The following is an 18,120-nucleotide window of genomic DNA, read 5'->3' as shown; positions in this document are numbered from 1 at the left end:
ATTATTTCAGGTTAATGTGGCTTCTGCGTCTTGTTTTTGCACTCAGTGATCCTCTGCCCCACCTTCCGTCCATTAGTGGTCTCCTGATGGATCATTAACTATTGAACACCTTATAGAAGGAAACTTTGAATAAGTTTTTTTTTTTTTTTTACAATAATAATAAGTGATACGTGGCAGAGAGAACCAGGAGAGGAGGAGGGGAAGGCTGGCTTCTAAAGCCTTAAAGTGGATGTAGAGGAGCACAGTGTATATACCGTCAGTGCGCTTAGAAAAGAGAGAGATTTACATTAAATTTCCAGAATAAACCACAGGAAGGGAAAAAAAAAACTGATTTCAAAGCAGTAAGCAGTCTGAGTGTGTTACAGTGCAGACTTTCCGCATTTGTTGGAAAGTTTGTCGTCAAGCCTGTCGCCTTGCATCACACTCAAAATACATCTTCACGTTTTCCTTCACATCCAGACAAGCTTCAGAAGGTTTCTTGTGTGATTTACAGATCTTGGAACACTCTGATGATGACAAGCTGTGAGTCTCCGTTTCAGGCCAGAGCTTACATTAATTATTGCTGCCATCTAGTGGAGAAATGTGTGTGACCTTCTCAAATGATGGAGTGCAGCAAGGCTGCTGGTGGTCTTATGTCTTTCCTGGTGTTGATGTATTCTGTCTTTCTATCTGCAGACTGTCTGATGTTGGGGATGGAAGTCGACCTGCAGCAAGTGGACAACACTGTTTTTGCCTTGGAGACTGTGTTGAAGGCGTGGCTTCAAGAGCAGGGTGGAGACCGGGAACATCTTCAGCTGCTGCTGCCGAACCAGCAGGAGAAATGCAAGCCAGGCTCGTGCACATACAGTGCCTGTTAACAGTAGTCACATCCTTGCTTTTTTATTATACATTGTAATTTTTTTTACTTAAAAGGTGAATAGAGAGGAAGCCAAATTTTTCACATTTTTCTTGTGGTTTTTGTTCACTGCAGTGTGCGTGAAGTGTGACATGCAGGAGCGTCTCATTAGCCCTGCACTGCTCCCTCTGGACCCCCACCTGGGAGCGAGAACTGAGACCGTAAACAGTTTCCTGCCTCTCAATAAAGGCCCAGTGAATCAGAAGCCACCAGTACAGAGGCTGAAAGTGATCAGGTAGAAAAAAGATTTGCAGTGGATAATGTGCACAAAACATTTTTTTGTCAGTACTTGAGCGACATCTACTGATTAATCTGTTAATTTTATAGTTAATATAGTATTAATTCTGTCAAGAAATTGAGGACAATTAAAAGAACGTCTGCCAAAGTTTGGTATAATCAATCAATCAATCAACTTTTTTCTTCTATAGCGCCAAATCACAACAAACAGTTGCCCCAAGGCGCTCCATATTGTAAGGCAAGGCCATACAATAATTATGAAAAACCCCAACGGTCAAAACGACCCCCTATGAGCAAGCACTTGGCAACAGTGGGAAGGAAAAACTCCCTTTTAACAGGAAGAAACCTCCAGCAGAACCAGGCTCAGGGAGGGGCAGTCTTCTGCTGAGACTGGTTGGGGCTGAGGGAAAAAACCAGGAAAAAGACATGCCGTGAAGGGGGGCAGAGATCGATCACTAATGATTAAATGCAGAGTGATGCATACGGAGCAAAAAGAGAAAGAAACAGTGCATCATGGGAACCCCCCCACAATCTACGTCTAAAGCAGCATAACCAAGGGATGGTCCAGGGTCACCCGATCCAGCCCTAACTATAAGCCTTAGCGAAAAGGAAAGTTTTAAGCCTAATCTTAAAAGTAGAGAGGGTATCTGTCTCCCTGATCTGAATTGGGAGCTGGTTCCACAGGAGAGGAGCCTGAAAGCTGAAGGCTCTGCCTCCCATTCTACTCTTACAAACCCTAGGAACTACAAGTAAGCCCGCAGTCTGAGAGCGAAGCGCTCTAATGGGGTAATATGGTACTACGAGGTCCCTAAGATAAGATGGGACCTGATTATTCAAAACCTTATAAGTAAGAAGAAGAATTTTAAATTCTATTCTAGAATTAACAGGAAGCCAATGAAGAGAGGCCAACACGGGTGAGATATGCTCTCTCCTGCTAGTCCCCGTCAGTACTCTAGCTGCAGCATTCTGAACCAACTGAAGGCTTTTTAGGGAACTTTTAGGACAACCTGATAATAATGAATTACAATAGTCCAGCCTAGAGGAAATAAATGCATGAATTAGTTTTTCAGCATCACTCTGAGACAAGACCTTTCTGATTTTAGAGATATTGCGTAAATGCAAAAAGGCAGTCCTACATATTTGTTTAATATGCGCTTTGAATGACATATCCTGATCAAAAATGACTCCAAGATTTCTCACAGTATTACTAGAGATCAGGGAAATGCCATCCAGAGTAACGATCTGGTTAGACACCATGCTTCTAAGATTTGTGGGGCCAAGTACAATAACTTCAGTTTTATCTGAGTTTAAAAGCAGGAAATTAGAGGTCATCCATGTCTTTATGTTTGTAAGACAATCCTGCAGTTTAGCTAATTGGTGTGTATCCTCTGGCTTCATGGATAGATAAAGCTGGGTATCATCTGCGTAACAATGAAAATTTAAGCAATACCGTCTAATAATACTGCCTAAGGGAAGCATGTATAAAGTGAATAAAATTGGTCCTAGCACAGAACCTTGTGGAACTCCATAATTAACTTTAGTCTGTGAAGAAGATTCCCCATTTACATAAACAAACTGTAATCTATTAGACAAATATGATTCAAACCACCGCAGCGCAGTGCCTTTAATACCTATGACATGCTCTAATCTCTGTAATAAAATTTTATGGTCAACAGTATCAAAAGCAGCACTGAGGTCCAACAGAACAAGCACAGAGATAAGTCCACTGTCCGAAGCCATAAGAAGATCATTTGTAACCTTCACTAATGCTGTTTCTGTACTATGATGAATTCTAAAACCTGACTGAAACTCTTCAAATAGACCATTCCTCTGCAGGTGATCAGTTAACTGTTTTACAACTACCCTCTCAAGAATCTTTGAGAGAAAAGGAAGGTTGGAAATTGGCCTATAATTAGCTAAGATAGCTGGGTCAAGTGATGGCTTTTTAAGTAATGGTTTAATTACTGCCACCTTAAAGGCCTGTGGTACATAACCAACTAACAAAGATAGATTGATCATATTTAAGATTGAAGCATTAAATAATGGTAGGACTTCCTTGAGCAGCCTGGCAGGAATGGGGTCCAATAAACATGCCGATGGTTTGGACGAAGCAACCAATGAAAATAACTCAGACAGAACAACCGGAGAGAAAGAGTCTAACCAAATACCGGCATCACTGAAAGCAGCCAAAGATAACGATACATCTTTGGGATGGTTATGAATAATTTTTTCTCTAATAGTCAAAATTTTGTTAGCAAAGAAAGTCATGAAGTCATTACTAGTTAAAGTTAATGGAATACTCAGCTCAATAGAGCTCTGACTCTTTGTCAGCCTAGCTACAGTGCTGAAAAGAAACCTGAGGTTATTCTTATTTTCTTCAATTAGTGATGAGTAGAAAGATGTCCTAGCTTTACGGAGGGCTTTTTTATAGAGCAACAAACTCTTTTTCCAGGCTAAGTGAAGATCTTCTAAGTTAGTGAGACGCCATTTCCTCTCCAACTTACGGGTTATCTGCTTTAAGCTACGAGTTTGTGAGTTATACCACGGAGTCAGACACTTCTGATTTAAAGCTCTCTTTTTCAGAGGAGCTACAGCATCCAAAGTTGTCTTCAAAGAGGATGTAAAACTATTGACGAGATACTCTAACTCCCTTACAGAGTTTAGGTAGCTACTCTGCTCTGTGTTGGTATATGACATTAGAGAACATAAAGAAGGAATCATATCCTTAAACCTAGTTACAGCGCTTTCTGAAAGACTTCTAGTGTAATGAAACTTATTCCCCACTGCAGGGTAGTCCATCAGGGTAAATGTAAATGTTATTAAAAAATGATCAGACAGAAGGGAGTTTTCAGGGAATACTGTTAAATCTTCTATTTCCATACCATAAGTCAGAACAAGATCTAAGATATGATTAAAGTGGTGGGTGGACTCATTTACTTTTTGAGCAAAGCCGATAGAGTCTAATAATAGATTAAATGCAGTGTTGAGGCTGTCATTCTCAGCATCTGTGTGGATATTAAAATCACCCACTATAATTATCTTATCTGAGCTAAGCACTAAGTCAGACAAAAGGTCTGAAAATTCACAGAGAAACTCACAGTAACGACCAGGTGGACGATAGATAATAACAAATAAAACTGGTTTTTGGGACTTCCAATTTGGATGGACAAGACTAAGAGACAAGCTTTCAAATGAATTAAAGCTCTGTCTAGGTTTTTGATTAATTAATAAGCTGGAATGGAAGATTGCTGCTAATCCTCCGCCACGGCCCGTGCTACGAGCATTCTGACAGTTAGTGTGACTCGGGGGTGTTGACTCATTTAAACTAACATATTCATCCTGCTGTAACCAGGTTTCTGTTAGGCAGAATAAATCAATACGTTGATCAATTATTATATCATTTACCAACAGGGACTTAGAAGAGAGAGACCTAATGTTTAACAGACCACATTTAACTGTTTTAGTCTGTGGTGCAATTGAAGGTGCTATATTATTTTTTCTTTTTGAATTTTTATGCTTAAATAGATTTTTGCTGGTTATTGGTGGTCTGGGAGCAGGCACCATCTCTACGGGGATGGGGTAATGAGGGGATGGCAGGGGGAGAGAAGCTGCAGAGAGGTGTATAAGACCACAGCTCTGCCTCCTGGTCCCAACCCTGGACAGTCACAGTTTGGAGGATCCAAGAAAATTGGCCAGATTTCTAGAAATGAGAACTGCTCCATCTAAAGTGGGATGGATGCCGTCTCTCCTAACAAGACCAGGTTTTCCCCAGAAGCTTTGCCAATTATCAATGAAGCCCACCTCATTTTTTGGACACCACTCAGACAGCCAGCAATTCAAGGAGAACATGCGGCTAAACATGTCACTCCCGGTCCGATTGGGGAGGGGCCCAGAGAAAACAACAGAGTCCGACATTGTTTTTGCAAAGTTACACACCGATTTAATGTTAATTTTAGTAACCTCCGATTGGCGTAACCGAGTGTCATTACTGCCGACGTGAATTACAATCTTACCAAATTTACGCTTAGCCTTAGCCAGCAATTTCAAATGTCCTTCGATGTCGCCTGCTCTGGCCCCCGGAAGACAATTGACAATGGTTGCTGGTGTCGCTAACTTCACATTTCTCAAAACAGAGTCGCCAATAACCAGAGTTTGATCCTCGGCGGGTGTATCGTCGAGTGGGGAAAAACGGTTAGAGATGTGAACGGGTTGACGGTGTACACGGGGCTTCTGTTTAGGGCTACGCTTCCTCCTCACAGTCACCCAGTCAGCCTGCTTTCCCGGCTGCCCGGGATCTGCCAGGGGGTAACTAGCGGCGGCTAAGCTACCTTGGTCCGCACCGACTACAGGGGCCAGGCTAACTGTAGAATTTTCCACGGTGCGGAGCCGAGTCTCCAATTCGCCCAGCCTGGCCTCCAAAGCTACGAATAAGCTACACTTATTACAAGTACCGTTACTGCTAAAGGAGGCCGAGGAATAACTAAACATTTCACACCCAGAGCAGAAAAGTGCGGGAGAGACAGGAGAAGCCGCCATGTTAAATCGGCTAAGAGCTAGTAGCTACGCAACCTAGCGGATTCCTAAAAACACACAAAGTGAATAATGTGTAAATAATTTAAAGGTGATTCAGCAGAAGGAGTGCCCCAATCAAGGCACCAAACAGGCCATGAAGCAGCACAGGCAACGCACGACAACAGCGCCAAAAGAGAAAAAAATAAATAAATAAATAAATAAAAAACGAAAGCGTTAGCAAGCTAGTTAGCTTGCCAACGCTGATGAAAGTTAGCAGATAAAAGTGCTCCGTCGCGATGTTTCGACCGTTAGGTCTTCCTTAGGCGTTGGAGCACAGTAAAAAAGTAAAAAAAAAAAAAAAGGTAAAAAAAGTAAAAAAGTCTTGAAAAAGACTGTTAATTCAAGTCCAAAGCAGCAGGTAGCAGTCTCAGTGTACAGTCCCAACTACAGAAACTCCTTTCAGGCCTTACGTTCGGCACAGAAACCAGACACAGCGTGGATACAAAACAACATCTGTGTTTATCTTATCTTATACATCTGTGTATAAGATAAGATAAACTTTAATGATCCCACAGAAATATTTTCATTATAGAAAGGTGACTAAAGTATATTGCAGTGTTTTCTGGTGGTTGCATAAATACTAATGTGAACAGATTATGTGAAAAATAGAATATAAGTGAGTATACATATACATATATGTATGTATGCAAGGTAAAATTATTGCACAGGATAAATTGCATAGATGTGCATGTAGTAAAGCACAAAAGGTGCCGGAAGGTGTAGTTAATAGTGCAAAATCAGCAGGTGGTTATGATGTTAAAAACATTTTGAGCTATCATACAGTCTGACTGCAGTTGGAATAAATGTCGTGCACAGGCGTTCTGTTTTGCATCAAGGATGCAGCAATCTATTACTGAAGGAGCTGCTTAAGGCTCCCACAGTGTCATGTAAGGGGTGAGAGGGCACAAATGCATGCCACATGGATCGTGTTCATTCAGTCAATCCATGTCTGTCAATGAATTGCTCCATTCTGAGGGCAGGGGCCGGTGGAAAGTTTCTAAAATCAAGCCGTCTCGTCACTTCAGACTTTGCTTTGTTTTATAGATCCCCAAAATATAAAACTCAGAATGATGGCAGAAATAAGACTTTTTGAAACTTTGATCCAAGCCATTTGTCAAAATGCTGAAAACTCGCCATGAATCAATTGTTTCAGATTATGATTCACTGTTTCAAAACAGTAAATGAAACCATTTCTTCAGGCAACGGTTCATTGTTTTGAAACACTTGAAAAGGTAAATGAATATATTGTTTTGGAATTTGTTGACTTTTTCAAAAAAAAAAAAAAAACCACAAGCAAGGAGTCACTGTTCACAAATGCTTGAAAATCTAAATAGAAAAGAAAATGATTCATTGTATGAAGCCATTTGTTTTTGAAAATTACTTCACAACAATACGAACATCATGCTATTGCATCATAAACTACTAAGTGTCCCAAAGCACTAGAAACACTACAATGGCAACATCAAGTGGACTATGGTTGCTTTCTGCTGCCTTACTATAGCAAAGCACCAAGAGTGCATGCATGGTGGCACAGAGGAGTGCACGTACATTTGCTATTCAAACAACGTGGGCACTTGGCATGAAAATGATGAGTGCGTTGGCTAGCAACTAGCAATGACAATTCCACTGAACTGTGTAAGATGGAATCCAAATGATGTTAGTTCAGTTAAGCAATGGCAAGAAAAATGGTTGTTGCGCCGATGAGTTGTGCATGTTTCCACACACAGATGTCATAATTTATTGATATTTAAATAATGCTGGAGGGCTGAGACGCTGCACAAATTCACTTCGGCAAGGATTATGTCATTTTGTCTTCTTTCTCTCACATTAAAGACAGCCGCTGTGTGTCGTCAATGTCGATGTTGTGTTAACATTGATGTGTTGCACAGGGCTCTGCGTGCAGACGGACTGTGTGAGAGTTTGCTGTTCGGCCTGCCGCTGGTGATCCGACCCACCACTTGCTGGCAGCTGGACTGGGACGAGATGGAGACGAACCACAACCTGTTCCACGCCCTGTGTCACACACTCAGGGTGTGTGGATGTGTTTTAAAGTCATTATAGCTGGAGAAAGCAACAGCAATAATCAAAAGCTGCCACAGCTTCATATCGGTGATGTTTTTTTGTGTGAATAAAGACAGTTAGTATACATTTTGAAAGTTTATCTGCTGTATTATTTTGTCAGTATTCTCCTTATGTCAGTGCATCATCCAAATAAATTTTATCACTTATATATATGCATTTATTTTTGATGGTTACACAATAAATCCTTCTCTGTGATACATACTAAAATAGATTCTCAACATATTTAATTCATATTTAGAACTTATTTTGCTTTTTTTTTGTTTGTTTGTTTTTAGATTCGTGACTTGTTCCTGCTTCTGCAGATGGATCCTGCTGGAGGCTCAGGTCTGTTTGCATGGTTAAACTGCCTGTGTGTGATTTTTGGAGTCCAGTTGCTCTTTGTCTGTGTGTGTGCCCCTATCCTGTGTGCTTTTGCAGGTGTGCATTCTCACTACGTGCTCCAGCCCTCACCATCACTGTCACTCCTTGTGAAGCCGATAGTGTCCAGAGAGTTGTTGCTGCCTTGCTCAATGCTTGCATCCACTCAAGACCCCACACCTGATGCTGTGCAAGTTATACAGGCGAGCATTGTTTTACTGAAAAATGACAGAAAGTGCATCCAGACCTCAGGGGCACAAAGATTTTAATTTCATAGTTGCTGTCTGTGTACATTAGGGGTGTCTCAGTCAGCTTGATGAGGACACTGTGTTCAGTCCTCTGTCCCTGAACACTAACCTGTACCAGTACCTGAGGAGCAGAGGTCTGCTGTCACAGCCTCGATATCCATACCGGTCAGCAGTACTCACTGTGGAGTGTGTGTGTGTTTGTGTGTGTGCATTTACATACGTGAGAATGAACATGATGCATCAACTGTTAATGGTGATTCTGATTTCAGGCTCCAACCAATTTCAAACAGAACCCAATTACAACCATTAGAGGGCGGCAAAGCTGCAGTCAGTAGACAACAGCGACAGGTAAATACGTTATAAAGGTCGTCTTAGCTGCTCACACTAATCAGCACAGAGACCTGACTCAACTGTTCATGGAAGAAGGTGTGGCAATCTTTTATTACAGCTGTACATATAGCAGCACTGCTTCACTTTATTACCAACACACAAGCACAGAAACTCCTCCAGGACCTGTGTGCCATGAAGGGACAAAGGTCTGCAAGTTTTTGCTGAAACAGATCCTCATCAGGTGCTTTTATTGTCCATCATCACTTGGAGTTTAGGGGAGGAATTCGCCAGTGTTGACGCTGGCGACACTTGGTGGTATGAGCAGCTACAACAAAAACCTGCAGTCTATCAGGGTTATACAGTATTCTCAGTGGTGGGCACAGTTCTGATAATCAGATAACAGATAATTATCAAAGATAATGTTTTCATTATCAGATTATCTTCTTAGATAACTTTAAAAATCATAATCGGACTATAATTAACATAGTAAACAAAGATGAACAGTGACAAACACTTTTAAAATTTAAAATCAGTTGAGCACCTACCTATTAAAAGTTTCCTAACAGATGCATAGTTCTACCCTCTGCAAGCAGAAGAGAGCTGCTTCCATAAGAAACCACTCTATCCTCTGTAGACAAAAGAAAACTGGTCTCACAAAAAAAAACAAAAAAAAATCATCATTTTCTATAACACCATACTGATACGCTGGCAATATCACCCAAGTCATCCAGAGGCATACATTTTTAACTTATTGTTCAAATTTTAACCAAACTAATTTTGGGCAAGTTATTTAAAATTACTGTCATGTCTGACGTTTTATAAAGTGAAAATATCAGATATATGTTTTAGTTTTAAAGTAATGTGCTAATTTTAAAGTTTTAGTGAGCACATGCTGTGACCAGCAGTGCATTATGGGTAGGATAGTCTAATCTCAGTATGTTCACGACAGGACAAATGCATTTCAGACACTCTCTTCAAGCTCTACGGACCGCAGCATTCAACTCTAGTGTCTAAAACTCTCGTGAATATATTCTCTGGGTTTATAGACGTTGTATTTGTGTTTGTTAAATTCCACGCATCTTAAAGGTGCGTTTACACATAAGCAAGACGCGTTACGAATGTCATTTTTCTGTCATTCGTGACACATTCCTGACATTCTTATTGTGACTTAACGCATCTGAATAGGTTTCTTAATAGTGCATGTTGGTGCGTGATATTCTTGATATTCGTGGAGCATGTTTTTGCCTGTCAAAAAATCTTCCACGAATGTCACACACCACCCTCATTTCGTCTCACGTCGTGGAGGTCGCAACTGAGCGTATTGATGTGTCTTGATGAGTATTGATCCTTAATAGAACGTGACAACGTTCGTAGTGGTTCCTGTGATGGTTCTTGCCCAAACTGTCACACGTTATTACAAAGTGACACGGAAACTGTCAAGTTTTGACACAACTTGTGACGCGGCGTCACCTTTCACTGCGCGCCACGACTAATCAGTTTTCTGTCATGTGCGCACAATTAAACTCGGCTTCAAATGTCGGTCCACAGTTCCCGCTGAAGCTCCTCAGGACGCTCCTGCAGGTGTTCCACCTGCTGTAACCGATGAGCGGGAGAACGAGTCTGAACCAGAGGAGCGAGAGGAGACTCACGTGCAGCCAGACATCTCTGCACCTCCTCCAGTTCGGCGGAGGAAGAAGCGCGCGCACAATTGAACCCTGCGCTGCACAACATTGTTTGATTGCTGACACCAAGTCGGCTAAAAGTCACATTTCCGTGCTCTTCAGCGCGCTCCTGCAGGTGTTCCACCTGCTGCATGTGCCTGATGTTTGGGGAAATGCGCCAGACGAAAGCCGCATGAAGCCACACATCTGGCGCTGAACTTTTCCTCCTCTCTGCGCCATGGCACAGAGCCCAACTACGCATGCAGTCACAAAGTTCTTCTGAAAAACTGGAGCGATCTGAATTCGGTTGGATGAATATGGGTGTGTGTGTGTGGAGACAATTCACCTCGTTCACAACGTGACAGAACTTAACGATGCGCTGTTACGCGCAATAGCGCACGATAGCGCGTAACAACACGGAACACTATTCTTGACCGTGCCATTAATCGTAACGTGTGGTAACAGGTTGCAGCAGTTCCTGAGGACACCTGACGCCTCTGCCCCGAATAATCACATTCATGATCAGCGGCCAAGAATGTGTACTTCGTGGCATTCGTGACTTGTCGTCGTTATGTGTAAACGTAGCATTAATGTAGCAGACACGGATTATCTGGGATTTTGTTTTGGCAAGTTTTTCAGGCCTCTACTGCCATCTTCTGGCCAGTAGTGTTCATGGCAGTATTCGCCCTAAGTACTAAGCATCTGGGCACCAGTAGTTGGCAGTGTTGTACTTATTTTGACCCCGGTTATATCAGATGGTTGTGAAATCAACTTTTTGGCTTTGCAAATGGCTTTTTTTTTTTTTTTTACAAATTAAGTTTAAAAACAAAAAAATAACATTACAAGACAGCTCTGCTGTGTTTGCATAGGCACAGTGCGAGTGGTTGGACGCTTGTAGCCCCTCAGCATCAGGATAACCTCACGACGGCCGACCAGAATAATATCAAACAGGTTTGATTTTCATTCGACCATACCATCGGCGATCAGGAGGTGGTCATGAGATGTTAAACGCAGCTTGTTACTCCATGTACACTACACCATGCAGGACGCATGATTAACCTGAAACTCGGTCCAAAAAATTCTCGCACGAATGAAAAATCATCTGAAAAAGGCCCAAAATTCGCAGTGTAAAGCCAACATTTATGTGTCAAGACAAAATTGAGTGCACGTTTTACAACATCATCAAACGTGCGCACGGCACAATATAATAAAATGAGCGCTCATTCTCTCCACATTCAAAACATTTTGACACTTCCAGGGCTCCATAAAAATGCCTGTTTTTACAAATAAAAAATGGAATATTTTACAAAAGCACATTTATCTGTAAACACCAACACACGTCACTTTAACGTGTTGGTTTACATAATGAATGACTGAACCAATCAGTGTTTAGCAGAGGCACTTTTACCCAGAATCCTTTGCAATCTGTCTGTGTTTGTTACAAAACCTCAGAATTAGTGCATTATTCAACATTAAAAGATGTATGTTATATTTTAACTTTGTACAAATGACAGAATTGACATTAATGGAGTTATTCTATCGGTATTAATGTTATTTATAAATCAAAACCATAAGTCAGCATGACTTTATTTTCATAAAGGGGCAGGATGTTCAAAGACAAAAGTGTGGCCTCATTGTTTCGGTCTGTTGTCACTTTTAATATTACTAGAAGCTATTGTGGTGTTAAAACTCAAATTCAGTTTATTAGTGGTTGTAAGAGACAATATTGGAATTTATCAGTTATCTGTAACTTCTGATACATTTTTGGGTGGTTTATTGTTTTATTTTTATCAAAGATAACTTTTCAGTTATCTGATTATCTGTTATCAAAGTTAATTTTTTGGTTATCTGTGCCCACCACTGGTTATTCTGCGAAACTGTAACATCCGCTTCCACTTTCAATGGTCCTGCTGTAATCTAGCTGTCACAAAGACTTATTATTGTCAATCGGATTAATAAATAATGGTCAAGCCATAATTCCCTGGGACGGCTAGATCACAAAAGGACCACTGAAAGTGGAAACGGTTGTTACATCTCATGGAATTGCCCATTGGCATTTCATGGCACATAGATGCCCCTTTATGAACTAGTAATTTAAATATGTTAAGTTTCTCTGATGTAAGTGAGAGATTCAGTCGCGTTAAAAAGATTGGTAATACTGGTTCAGATATACTTTCCTCTTTATGACTTATGGAGATAAATATTTTCTTTGGGACATGCTTTTTTCTTGTTAAAACATAAAGGTATATGCAGAAAGTATACAAAAATAAGCAAATTATACAACATTGGTACACTGCTGAGATTGAATCACTTGATATTTATAATTTAATGGCTAATGTCTTTACATATCTTATAACTTAAGTTAGAACTCAGTAGCAATGAACTTGAGTGTCATGGTTAGAGTTGGTGCCTTCTTTAAACAAAAAATATGTTGGATGAAGGTGAAAAAGAAGTCAGCAGGCTACGTGGCTATCAGTTATTCTGTTGGTTTATGTAATGGTCTACCCGCTGAGGTTATAAAGTTAAATGTTGAGCCTCTGTTGAGTCTTTTAAATTGACACTCAAGCACATATTTATTCTTTGTGATTTATGACTATAAATGGTTATGCTTGTGCCCAGATGTGAGCATTATTAGTTAAGGTGCTATGAGGCATGTCCATGTAGTTCAGTTTCATTTTATTTAATTTTAGTGGGCCTGTAACAAGGTACCTTAAATTTAATTTTGATGTTTTTTGTGTTTTTTTTCAATTTTTACCTGCAGTCATTTCTTTCTACACTGAAAAAGGGGGGAAAGGGGGATCGTTCCGTGTACAAATAATGTAGTTTGTATATATGACACAATTAATTTATGTGCCTTTTCTGAACATATGTCAGTCTTGTAGAATTCTTGTAATCTAGAGGGATGTAAAATCAACAAGTCTCAGTCATGTTAAGAAAGAAAGAAGTAGTTGTGTTTTGTCTGGAAACTCCGCCTCCTGGGACCACGCGACATGGGAGGGAAAACTTTACCAATGAAGCAGTTAGGCACGTGATGTTAGCGTCCTGATCAACACTGCAGTCCAGTTGGTGGTGGTAATGCTCCATATAAGCTGGTTGCCAACCGCCATTAAACACGAAGAAGAAGAAGAAGTTAGCCACGTTTTTGGTGTTGGAAGACGAATTGTGAATTTGGATGCATTTTGTAGCAGTTATGAATGTTTACTATGCACTCTTGATAACCTGGTCAACATGTGTTGTCCTTGTGAATGAAAAGGAAGTGAGATGTGTTAAAACTGGATTTATTGTCCAGTGTTAAAATTGTCTTATTTTTTAACAAAATACAGCTGTTGTAAAAGAAATGTTTTTCTTCATGCCTCATGTTTTTGAAAATTTTATGGTAGTAAATACTGTAGTTGAGATATTAGGCTGGATTCATTTATTGAGATAACAGAAATCAACATACAAAAATAGCAAAGTAAGCAGAAGCTTTATAACTTAATAGTGTGAGTCCTACTTGAAGAGATTAGGTTGGTAACATAAAAAAATCACTGCATATACTTTATATAAAAACTCATGTTGCTTTAACAGATAACTAAATACACTAAAAACAAAAAAGTAATGTTTTAACATAGGGTAGTTTCATATACATAACATAAAAGAAAAGCTTTAAATCAACATAAAAAAGTCATGTTATTTGAGCAAATAAGAATTCAGTATATTGAGCATGACTAAATCAGCACAGTCTAATGGGTTTTTTCGTGCTCCCGTCACGAAATTAGTCAAATTTTTGTAACAGGATTTTTTTTAAGAGGGTCGTGAATCATGTCCCTACGCCTTCGGGTCGGGGACAGGTCTCTCACTGTTGTCTCGGCCTATGGGCCGAGCGGCTGTGCAGAGTACCTGACCTTCCTGGAGTCCCTGGGAGGGGACTGGGGACTCCATTGTTCTCCTGGGGGATTTCAACGCCCACGTGGGCGGCAACAGTGAGACCTGGAGGGGGGTGATCAGGAAGCACGGCCTCCCCGATCTGAACCCGAGTGGTGTTCAGTTGTTGGACTTCTGTGCTAGTCACAGTTTGTCCATCACGAACACCATGTTCGAGCACAAGGGTGTCCATAAGTGCACGTGGCACCAGGACACCCTGAGCCGGAGGTCGATGATCGACTTTGTAGTCGTATCATCTGATCTTCGGCCACGTGTCTCAGACACTCGAGTAAAGAGAGGGGCAGAGCTGTCGACCGATCACCACCTGGTGGTGAGTTGGATACGCTGGGAGGGGAGGAAGCCGGTCAGACCTGGCAGGCCCAAACGTATCGTGAGGGTCTGCTGGGAATGACTGGCGGAACCCTCTGTCAGGAAGGTCTTCAACTCCCACCTCCGGGAGAGCTTCTCCCAGATCCCGGGAGAGGTTGGAGACATGGAGTCCGAGTGGACCATGTTCTCCACCTCCATTGTTGATGCGGCCGCTCGTAGCTGTGGTCGCAAGGTCTCTGGTGCCTGTCGCGGCGGCAATCCCCGAACCCGGTGGTGGACACCGTAAGTAAGGGATGCCGTCAAGCTGAAGAAGGAGTCCTACTTATCTTTGTTGGTAGGTGGGACCCCAGAGGCAGCTGACAGATACCGGCAGGCCAAGCGAGCCGCAGCCCGTGCGGTCGCAGAGGCAAAAACTCAGGTCTGGGAGGAGTTCGGGGAGGCTATGGAGGAGGACTATCAGTCGGCCTCGAAGAGATTCTGGCAAACCGTCCGACGCCTCAGGAGGCGGAAGCAGCTCTCCACCGGCACTGTTTACGGTGCGGGTGGGGAGCTGTTGACCCTGACTGGGGATGTTGTTGGGTGGTGGAAGGAGTACTTCGAGGATCTCCTCAATCCCATCGTCACGTCTTCCGAAGAGGAAGCAGAGACTGGGGACCCAGAGGCGTACTCATCCATTACCCAGGCAGAAGTCACCGAGGTGGTTAGAAAGCTCCTCGGTGGCAAGGCTCCTGGGGTGGATGAAGTACGTCCTGAGTACATTAAGTCTCTGGATGTTGTGGGACTGTCTTGGCTGACACGCCTCTGCAACATCGCGTGGCGATCGGGGACAGTGCCTCTGGATTGGCAGACCGGGGTGGTGGTCCCTCTGTTTAAGAAGGGGGACCGGAGGGTGTGTTCCAACTATAGGGGGATCACACTCCTCAGCCTCCCCGGTAAGGTCTATTCTAGAGTACTGGAGAGGAGAATTCGACCGATGGTCAAACCTCGGATTCAGGAGGAGCAGTGTGGTTTTCGTCCTGGTCGCAGCACACTGGACCAGCTCTACACGCTCCATCGGGTGCTCGAGGGTTCATGGGAGTTCGCCCAACCAATCCACATGTGTTTTGTGGATCTGGAGAAGCCGTTCGACCGTGTCCCTCGGGGCACCCTGTGGGGAGTGCTCCGGGAGTACGGGGTCCGGGGTCCTTTGCTAAGGGCTATCCCGTCCCTGTACGACCACAGCAGGAGCTTGGTTCGCATTGCCGGTAGTAAGTCAAACCTGTTTCCAGTGCACGTTGGCCTCCGCCAGGGCTGCCCTTTGTCACCGGTTCTGTTGGCTTCGTCAAATCAGGACCTTCAGTGTGCACTGGGGCGGTTTGCAGCCGAGTGTGAGGCGTCCGGGATGAAAATCAGCACCTCCAAATCCGAGGCCATGGTTCTCAAACGGAAAAAGGTGCTTTGTCCTCTTCAGGTCGGTGGAGTGTCCTTGCCTCAAGTGGAGGAGTTTAAGTATCTCGGGGTCTTGTTCACGAGTGAGGGATGGATGGAGCGTGAGATCGATAGACGGATCGGTGCAGCGTCTGCAGTGACGCGGTCGCTGTGTCGGGCCGTCGTGGTGAAGAGAGAGCTGAGTAGGGGGGCAAAGCTCTTGATTTACCGATCGATCTACGTTCCGATCCTCACCTATGGTCATGAAATTTGGCTCATGACCGAAAGAACAGGATCGCGAGTACAAGCGGCCGAGATGAGTTTCCTCCGCAGGGTGGCTGGGCGCTCCCTTAGAGATAGGGTGAGGAGCTCGGTCACTCGGGAGGAGCTCGGAGTCGAGCCGCTGCTCCTCCACGTCGAAAGGAGTCAGTTGAGGTGGCCCGGGCATCTTTTCCGGATGCCCCCAGGACGCCTCGCTGGAGAGGTGTTCCGGGCACGTCCCATTGGGAGGAGGCCCCAGGGAAGACCCAGGACACGCTGGAATCTCTCAGCTGGCTTGGGAACGCCTTGGGGTTCCCCCGGAGGAGCTGGGGGAGGTGTGTGTGGATCGGGAAGTCTGGGCGGCTTTGCTTGAGCTGCTGCCCCCGCGACCCGACTCCAGATAAAGCGGAAGAAAATGGATGGATGGATGGATGGATGGTTTTTTTAACTCACTATTACTAACCCTCCTCCTACCCCCAACCCTAACCTGAACCATAACCTAATCCTACTCCTTCCCCCCACCCTAACCATAACCATCCCGACCCCTCCGCTTCACTTTTAATTTTGTGCAGCCATCACGGAATGAATTAGAATGAATCCTTGCAGCCGTGATGAAAATGAGGCTCTTTTCGTCACAATATCACAAACCAATAGATTAATATATATTTCGTGCTGTTGAATCACGACTTACTGTGAGACCAGGTTGAACTAAATCATTTTTAGTAAACATAACTTTAATATGTGCAAGCGATATACATATTTTTTTCATGTAAATCAAAATACTTTTTTTTATGTATTTTTAAAGGTCGATTTTTAGTATTTTAGTTGTGTGTGTTAAATAAGCACTGGACAATTTTTATTATTATTATTATTATTATCATTCAGTTTGTGAGATTCCTCGCGATCTAATCCTGGATAAGTGGTTGAAGATGTACGTATGTATGTACTTTGTGAGATTTTATTATTTTGTTTGTTACCATCAGGATACTGACAGTAGTTCATTACAGGGGAAATGTTGCTTTATTCTTCTCTTTAGTACCTTCTTGAGTCACTCCAGCTAACTCAATGTGATGTTTGAATTGGACCATGTAGAAACATAACTTTTTTTTTGTAATTTCCTCTCTTTATACAATGTAATAGTTTCACTTTTTCATATTTTCTTCTTGTATCTCATTAAATGTGTCACAGTACACTGTACCATTTTGCTTCTGTTAAAAAGTTGTTCTCAAACCTTGTTTTCTAAAACTTGTATCCACCCTCTTCTCATCTCTTGTTTTCTTCTTGTGTCTTTTTACTATCACCACTCAGCCACCAAACCAAGGACGCCAGCTGGGAATGAACAGCAAAGTCAGGGCCACTGTGGCTCCTTTGCCATCCACCTCCTCTCACGCCGCCTCCTCCTTGGTACCGCCTCCTGCTAAGGCCTCCCGTCCAGCTTTAACATTCCATAGCAGCAGTAGTCACCGGGCTCTTGGGGTGACACCTCATCGCCTCGATGTCCAGGGGCATAACAACGACAGCGACAATGATGATTTGATGGTAATACTGTGAGAAAACTGGAGGATGACTGACAGAAGGTGAGAGTTAATGTGGAATTACAGCAACAGCAAGAAGTCTTTGGCGTAAACGTTTAATCCATAATGTGCTGTACAAGGCACGTGACATCAAATAAAAAGAGCTCAATGTGCCTTAAACTCCTAACACTTGGCCTTGAATTGGAAGTAATTTTTTGAAAAACATGATGTCCCCATATGTGGTCGCAGGGAGGTCAAGGAATTGGAAACGCAAAATTTTTTCATGCATTCTGGTGGAATGGCTGCGCTGGGAAGTCTGATTG

The 18,120-nt window shown here is 42.7% G+C and overlaps 1 protein-coding gene across 1 annotated transcript in view; it reads left to right on the top strand.

Moving 5' to 3' along the window:
• m1ap (meiosis 1 associated protein) overlaps nt 1-17,887 on the top strand; it is a 92,704-nt gene extending 74,817 nt beyond the window's left edge. The window contains exons 8-15 of the mRNA XM_034165044.1: nt 676-831; nt 971-1,130; nt 7,594-7,735; nt 8,062-8,110; nt 8,204-8,346; nt 8,441-8,556; nt 8,661-8,739; nt 17,592-17,887. Coding sequence (XP_034020935.1) covers nt 676-831; nt 971-1,130; nt 7,594-7,735; nt 8,062-8,110; nt 8,204-8,346; nt 8,441-8,556; nt 8,661-8,739; nt 17,592-17,834 — 1,088 coding nt within the window. The 3' untranslated portion in view covers nt 17,835-17,887. The remainder of the gene's footprint in view (nt 1-675; nt 832-970; nt 1,131-7,593; nt 7,736-8,061; nt 8,111-8,203; nt 8,347-8,440; nt 8,557-8,660; nt 8,740-17,591) is intronic.
• Nucleotides 17,888-18,120: the final 233 nt, after the last annotated feature.

Source organism: Thalassophryne amazonica, chromosome 23, assembly GCF_902500255.1.
Source record: "Thalassophryne amazonica chromosome 23, fThaAma1.1, whole genome shotgun sequence".
In the NCBI taxonomy this organism is placed as follows: domain Eukaryota; kingdom Metazoa; phylum Chordata; class Actinopteri; order Batrachoidiformes; family Batrachoididae; genus Thalassophryne; species Thalassophryne amazonica.
This window is presented reverse-complemented; position numbering and strand designations above follow the sequence as displayed.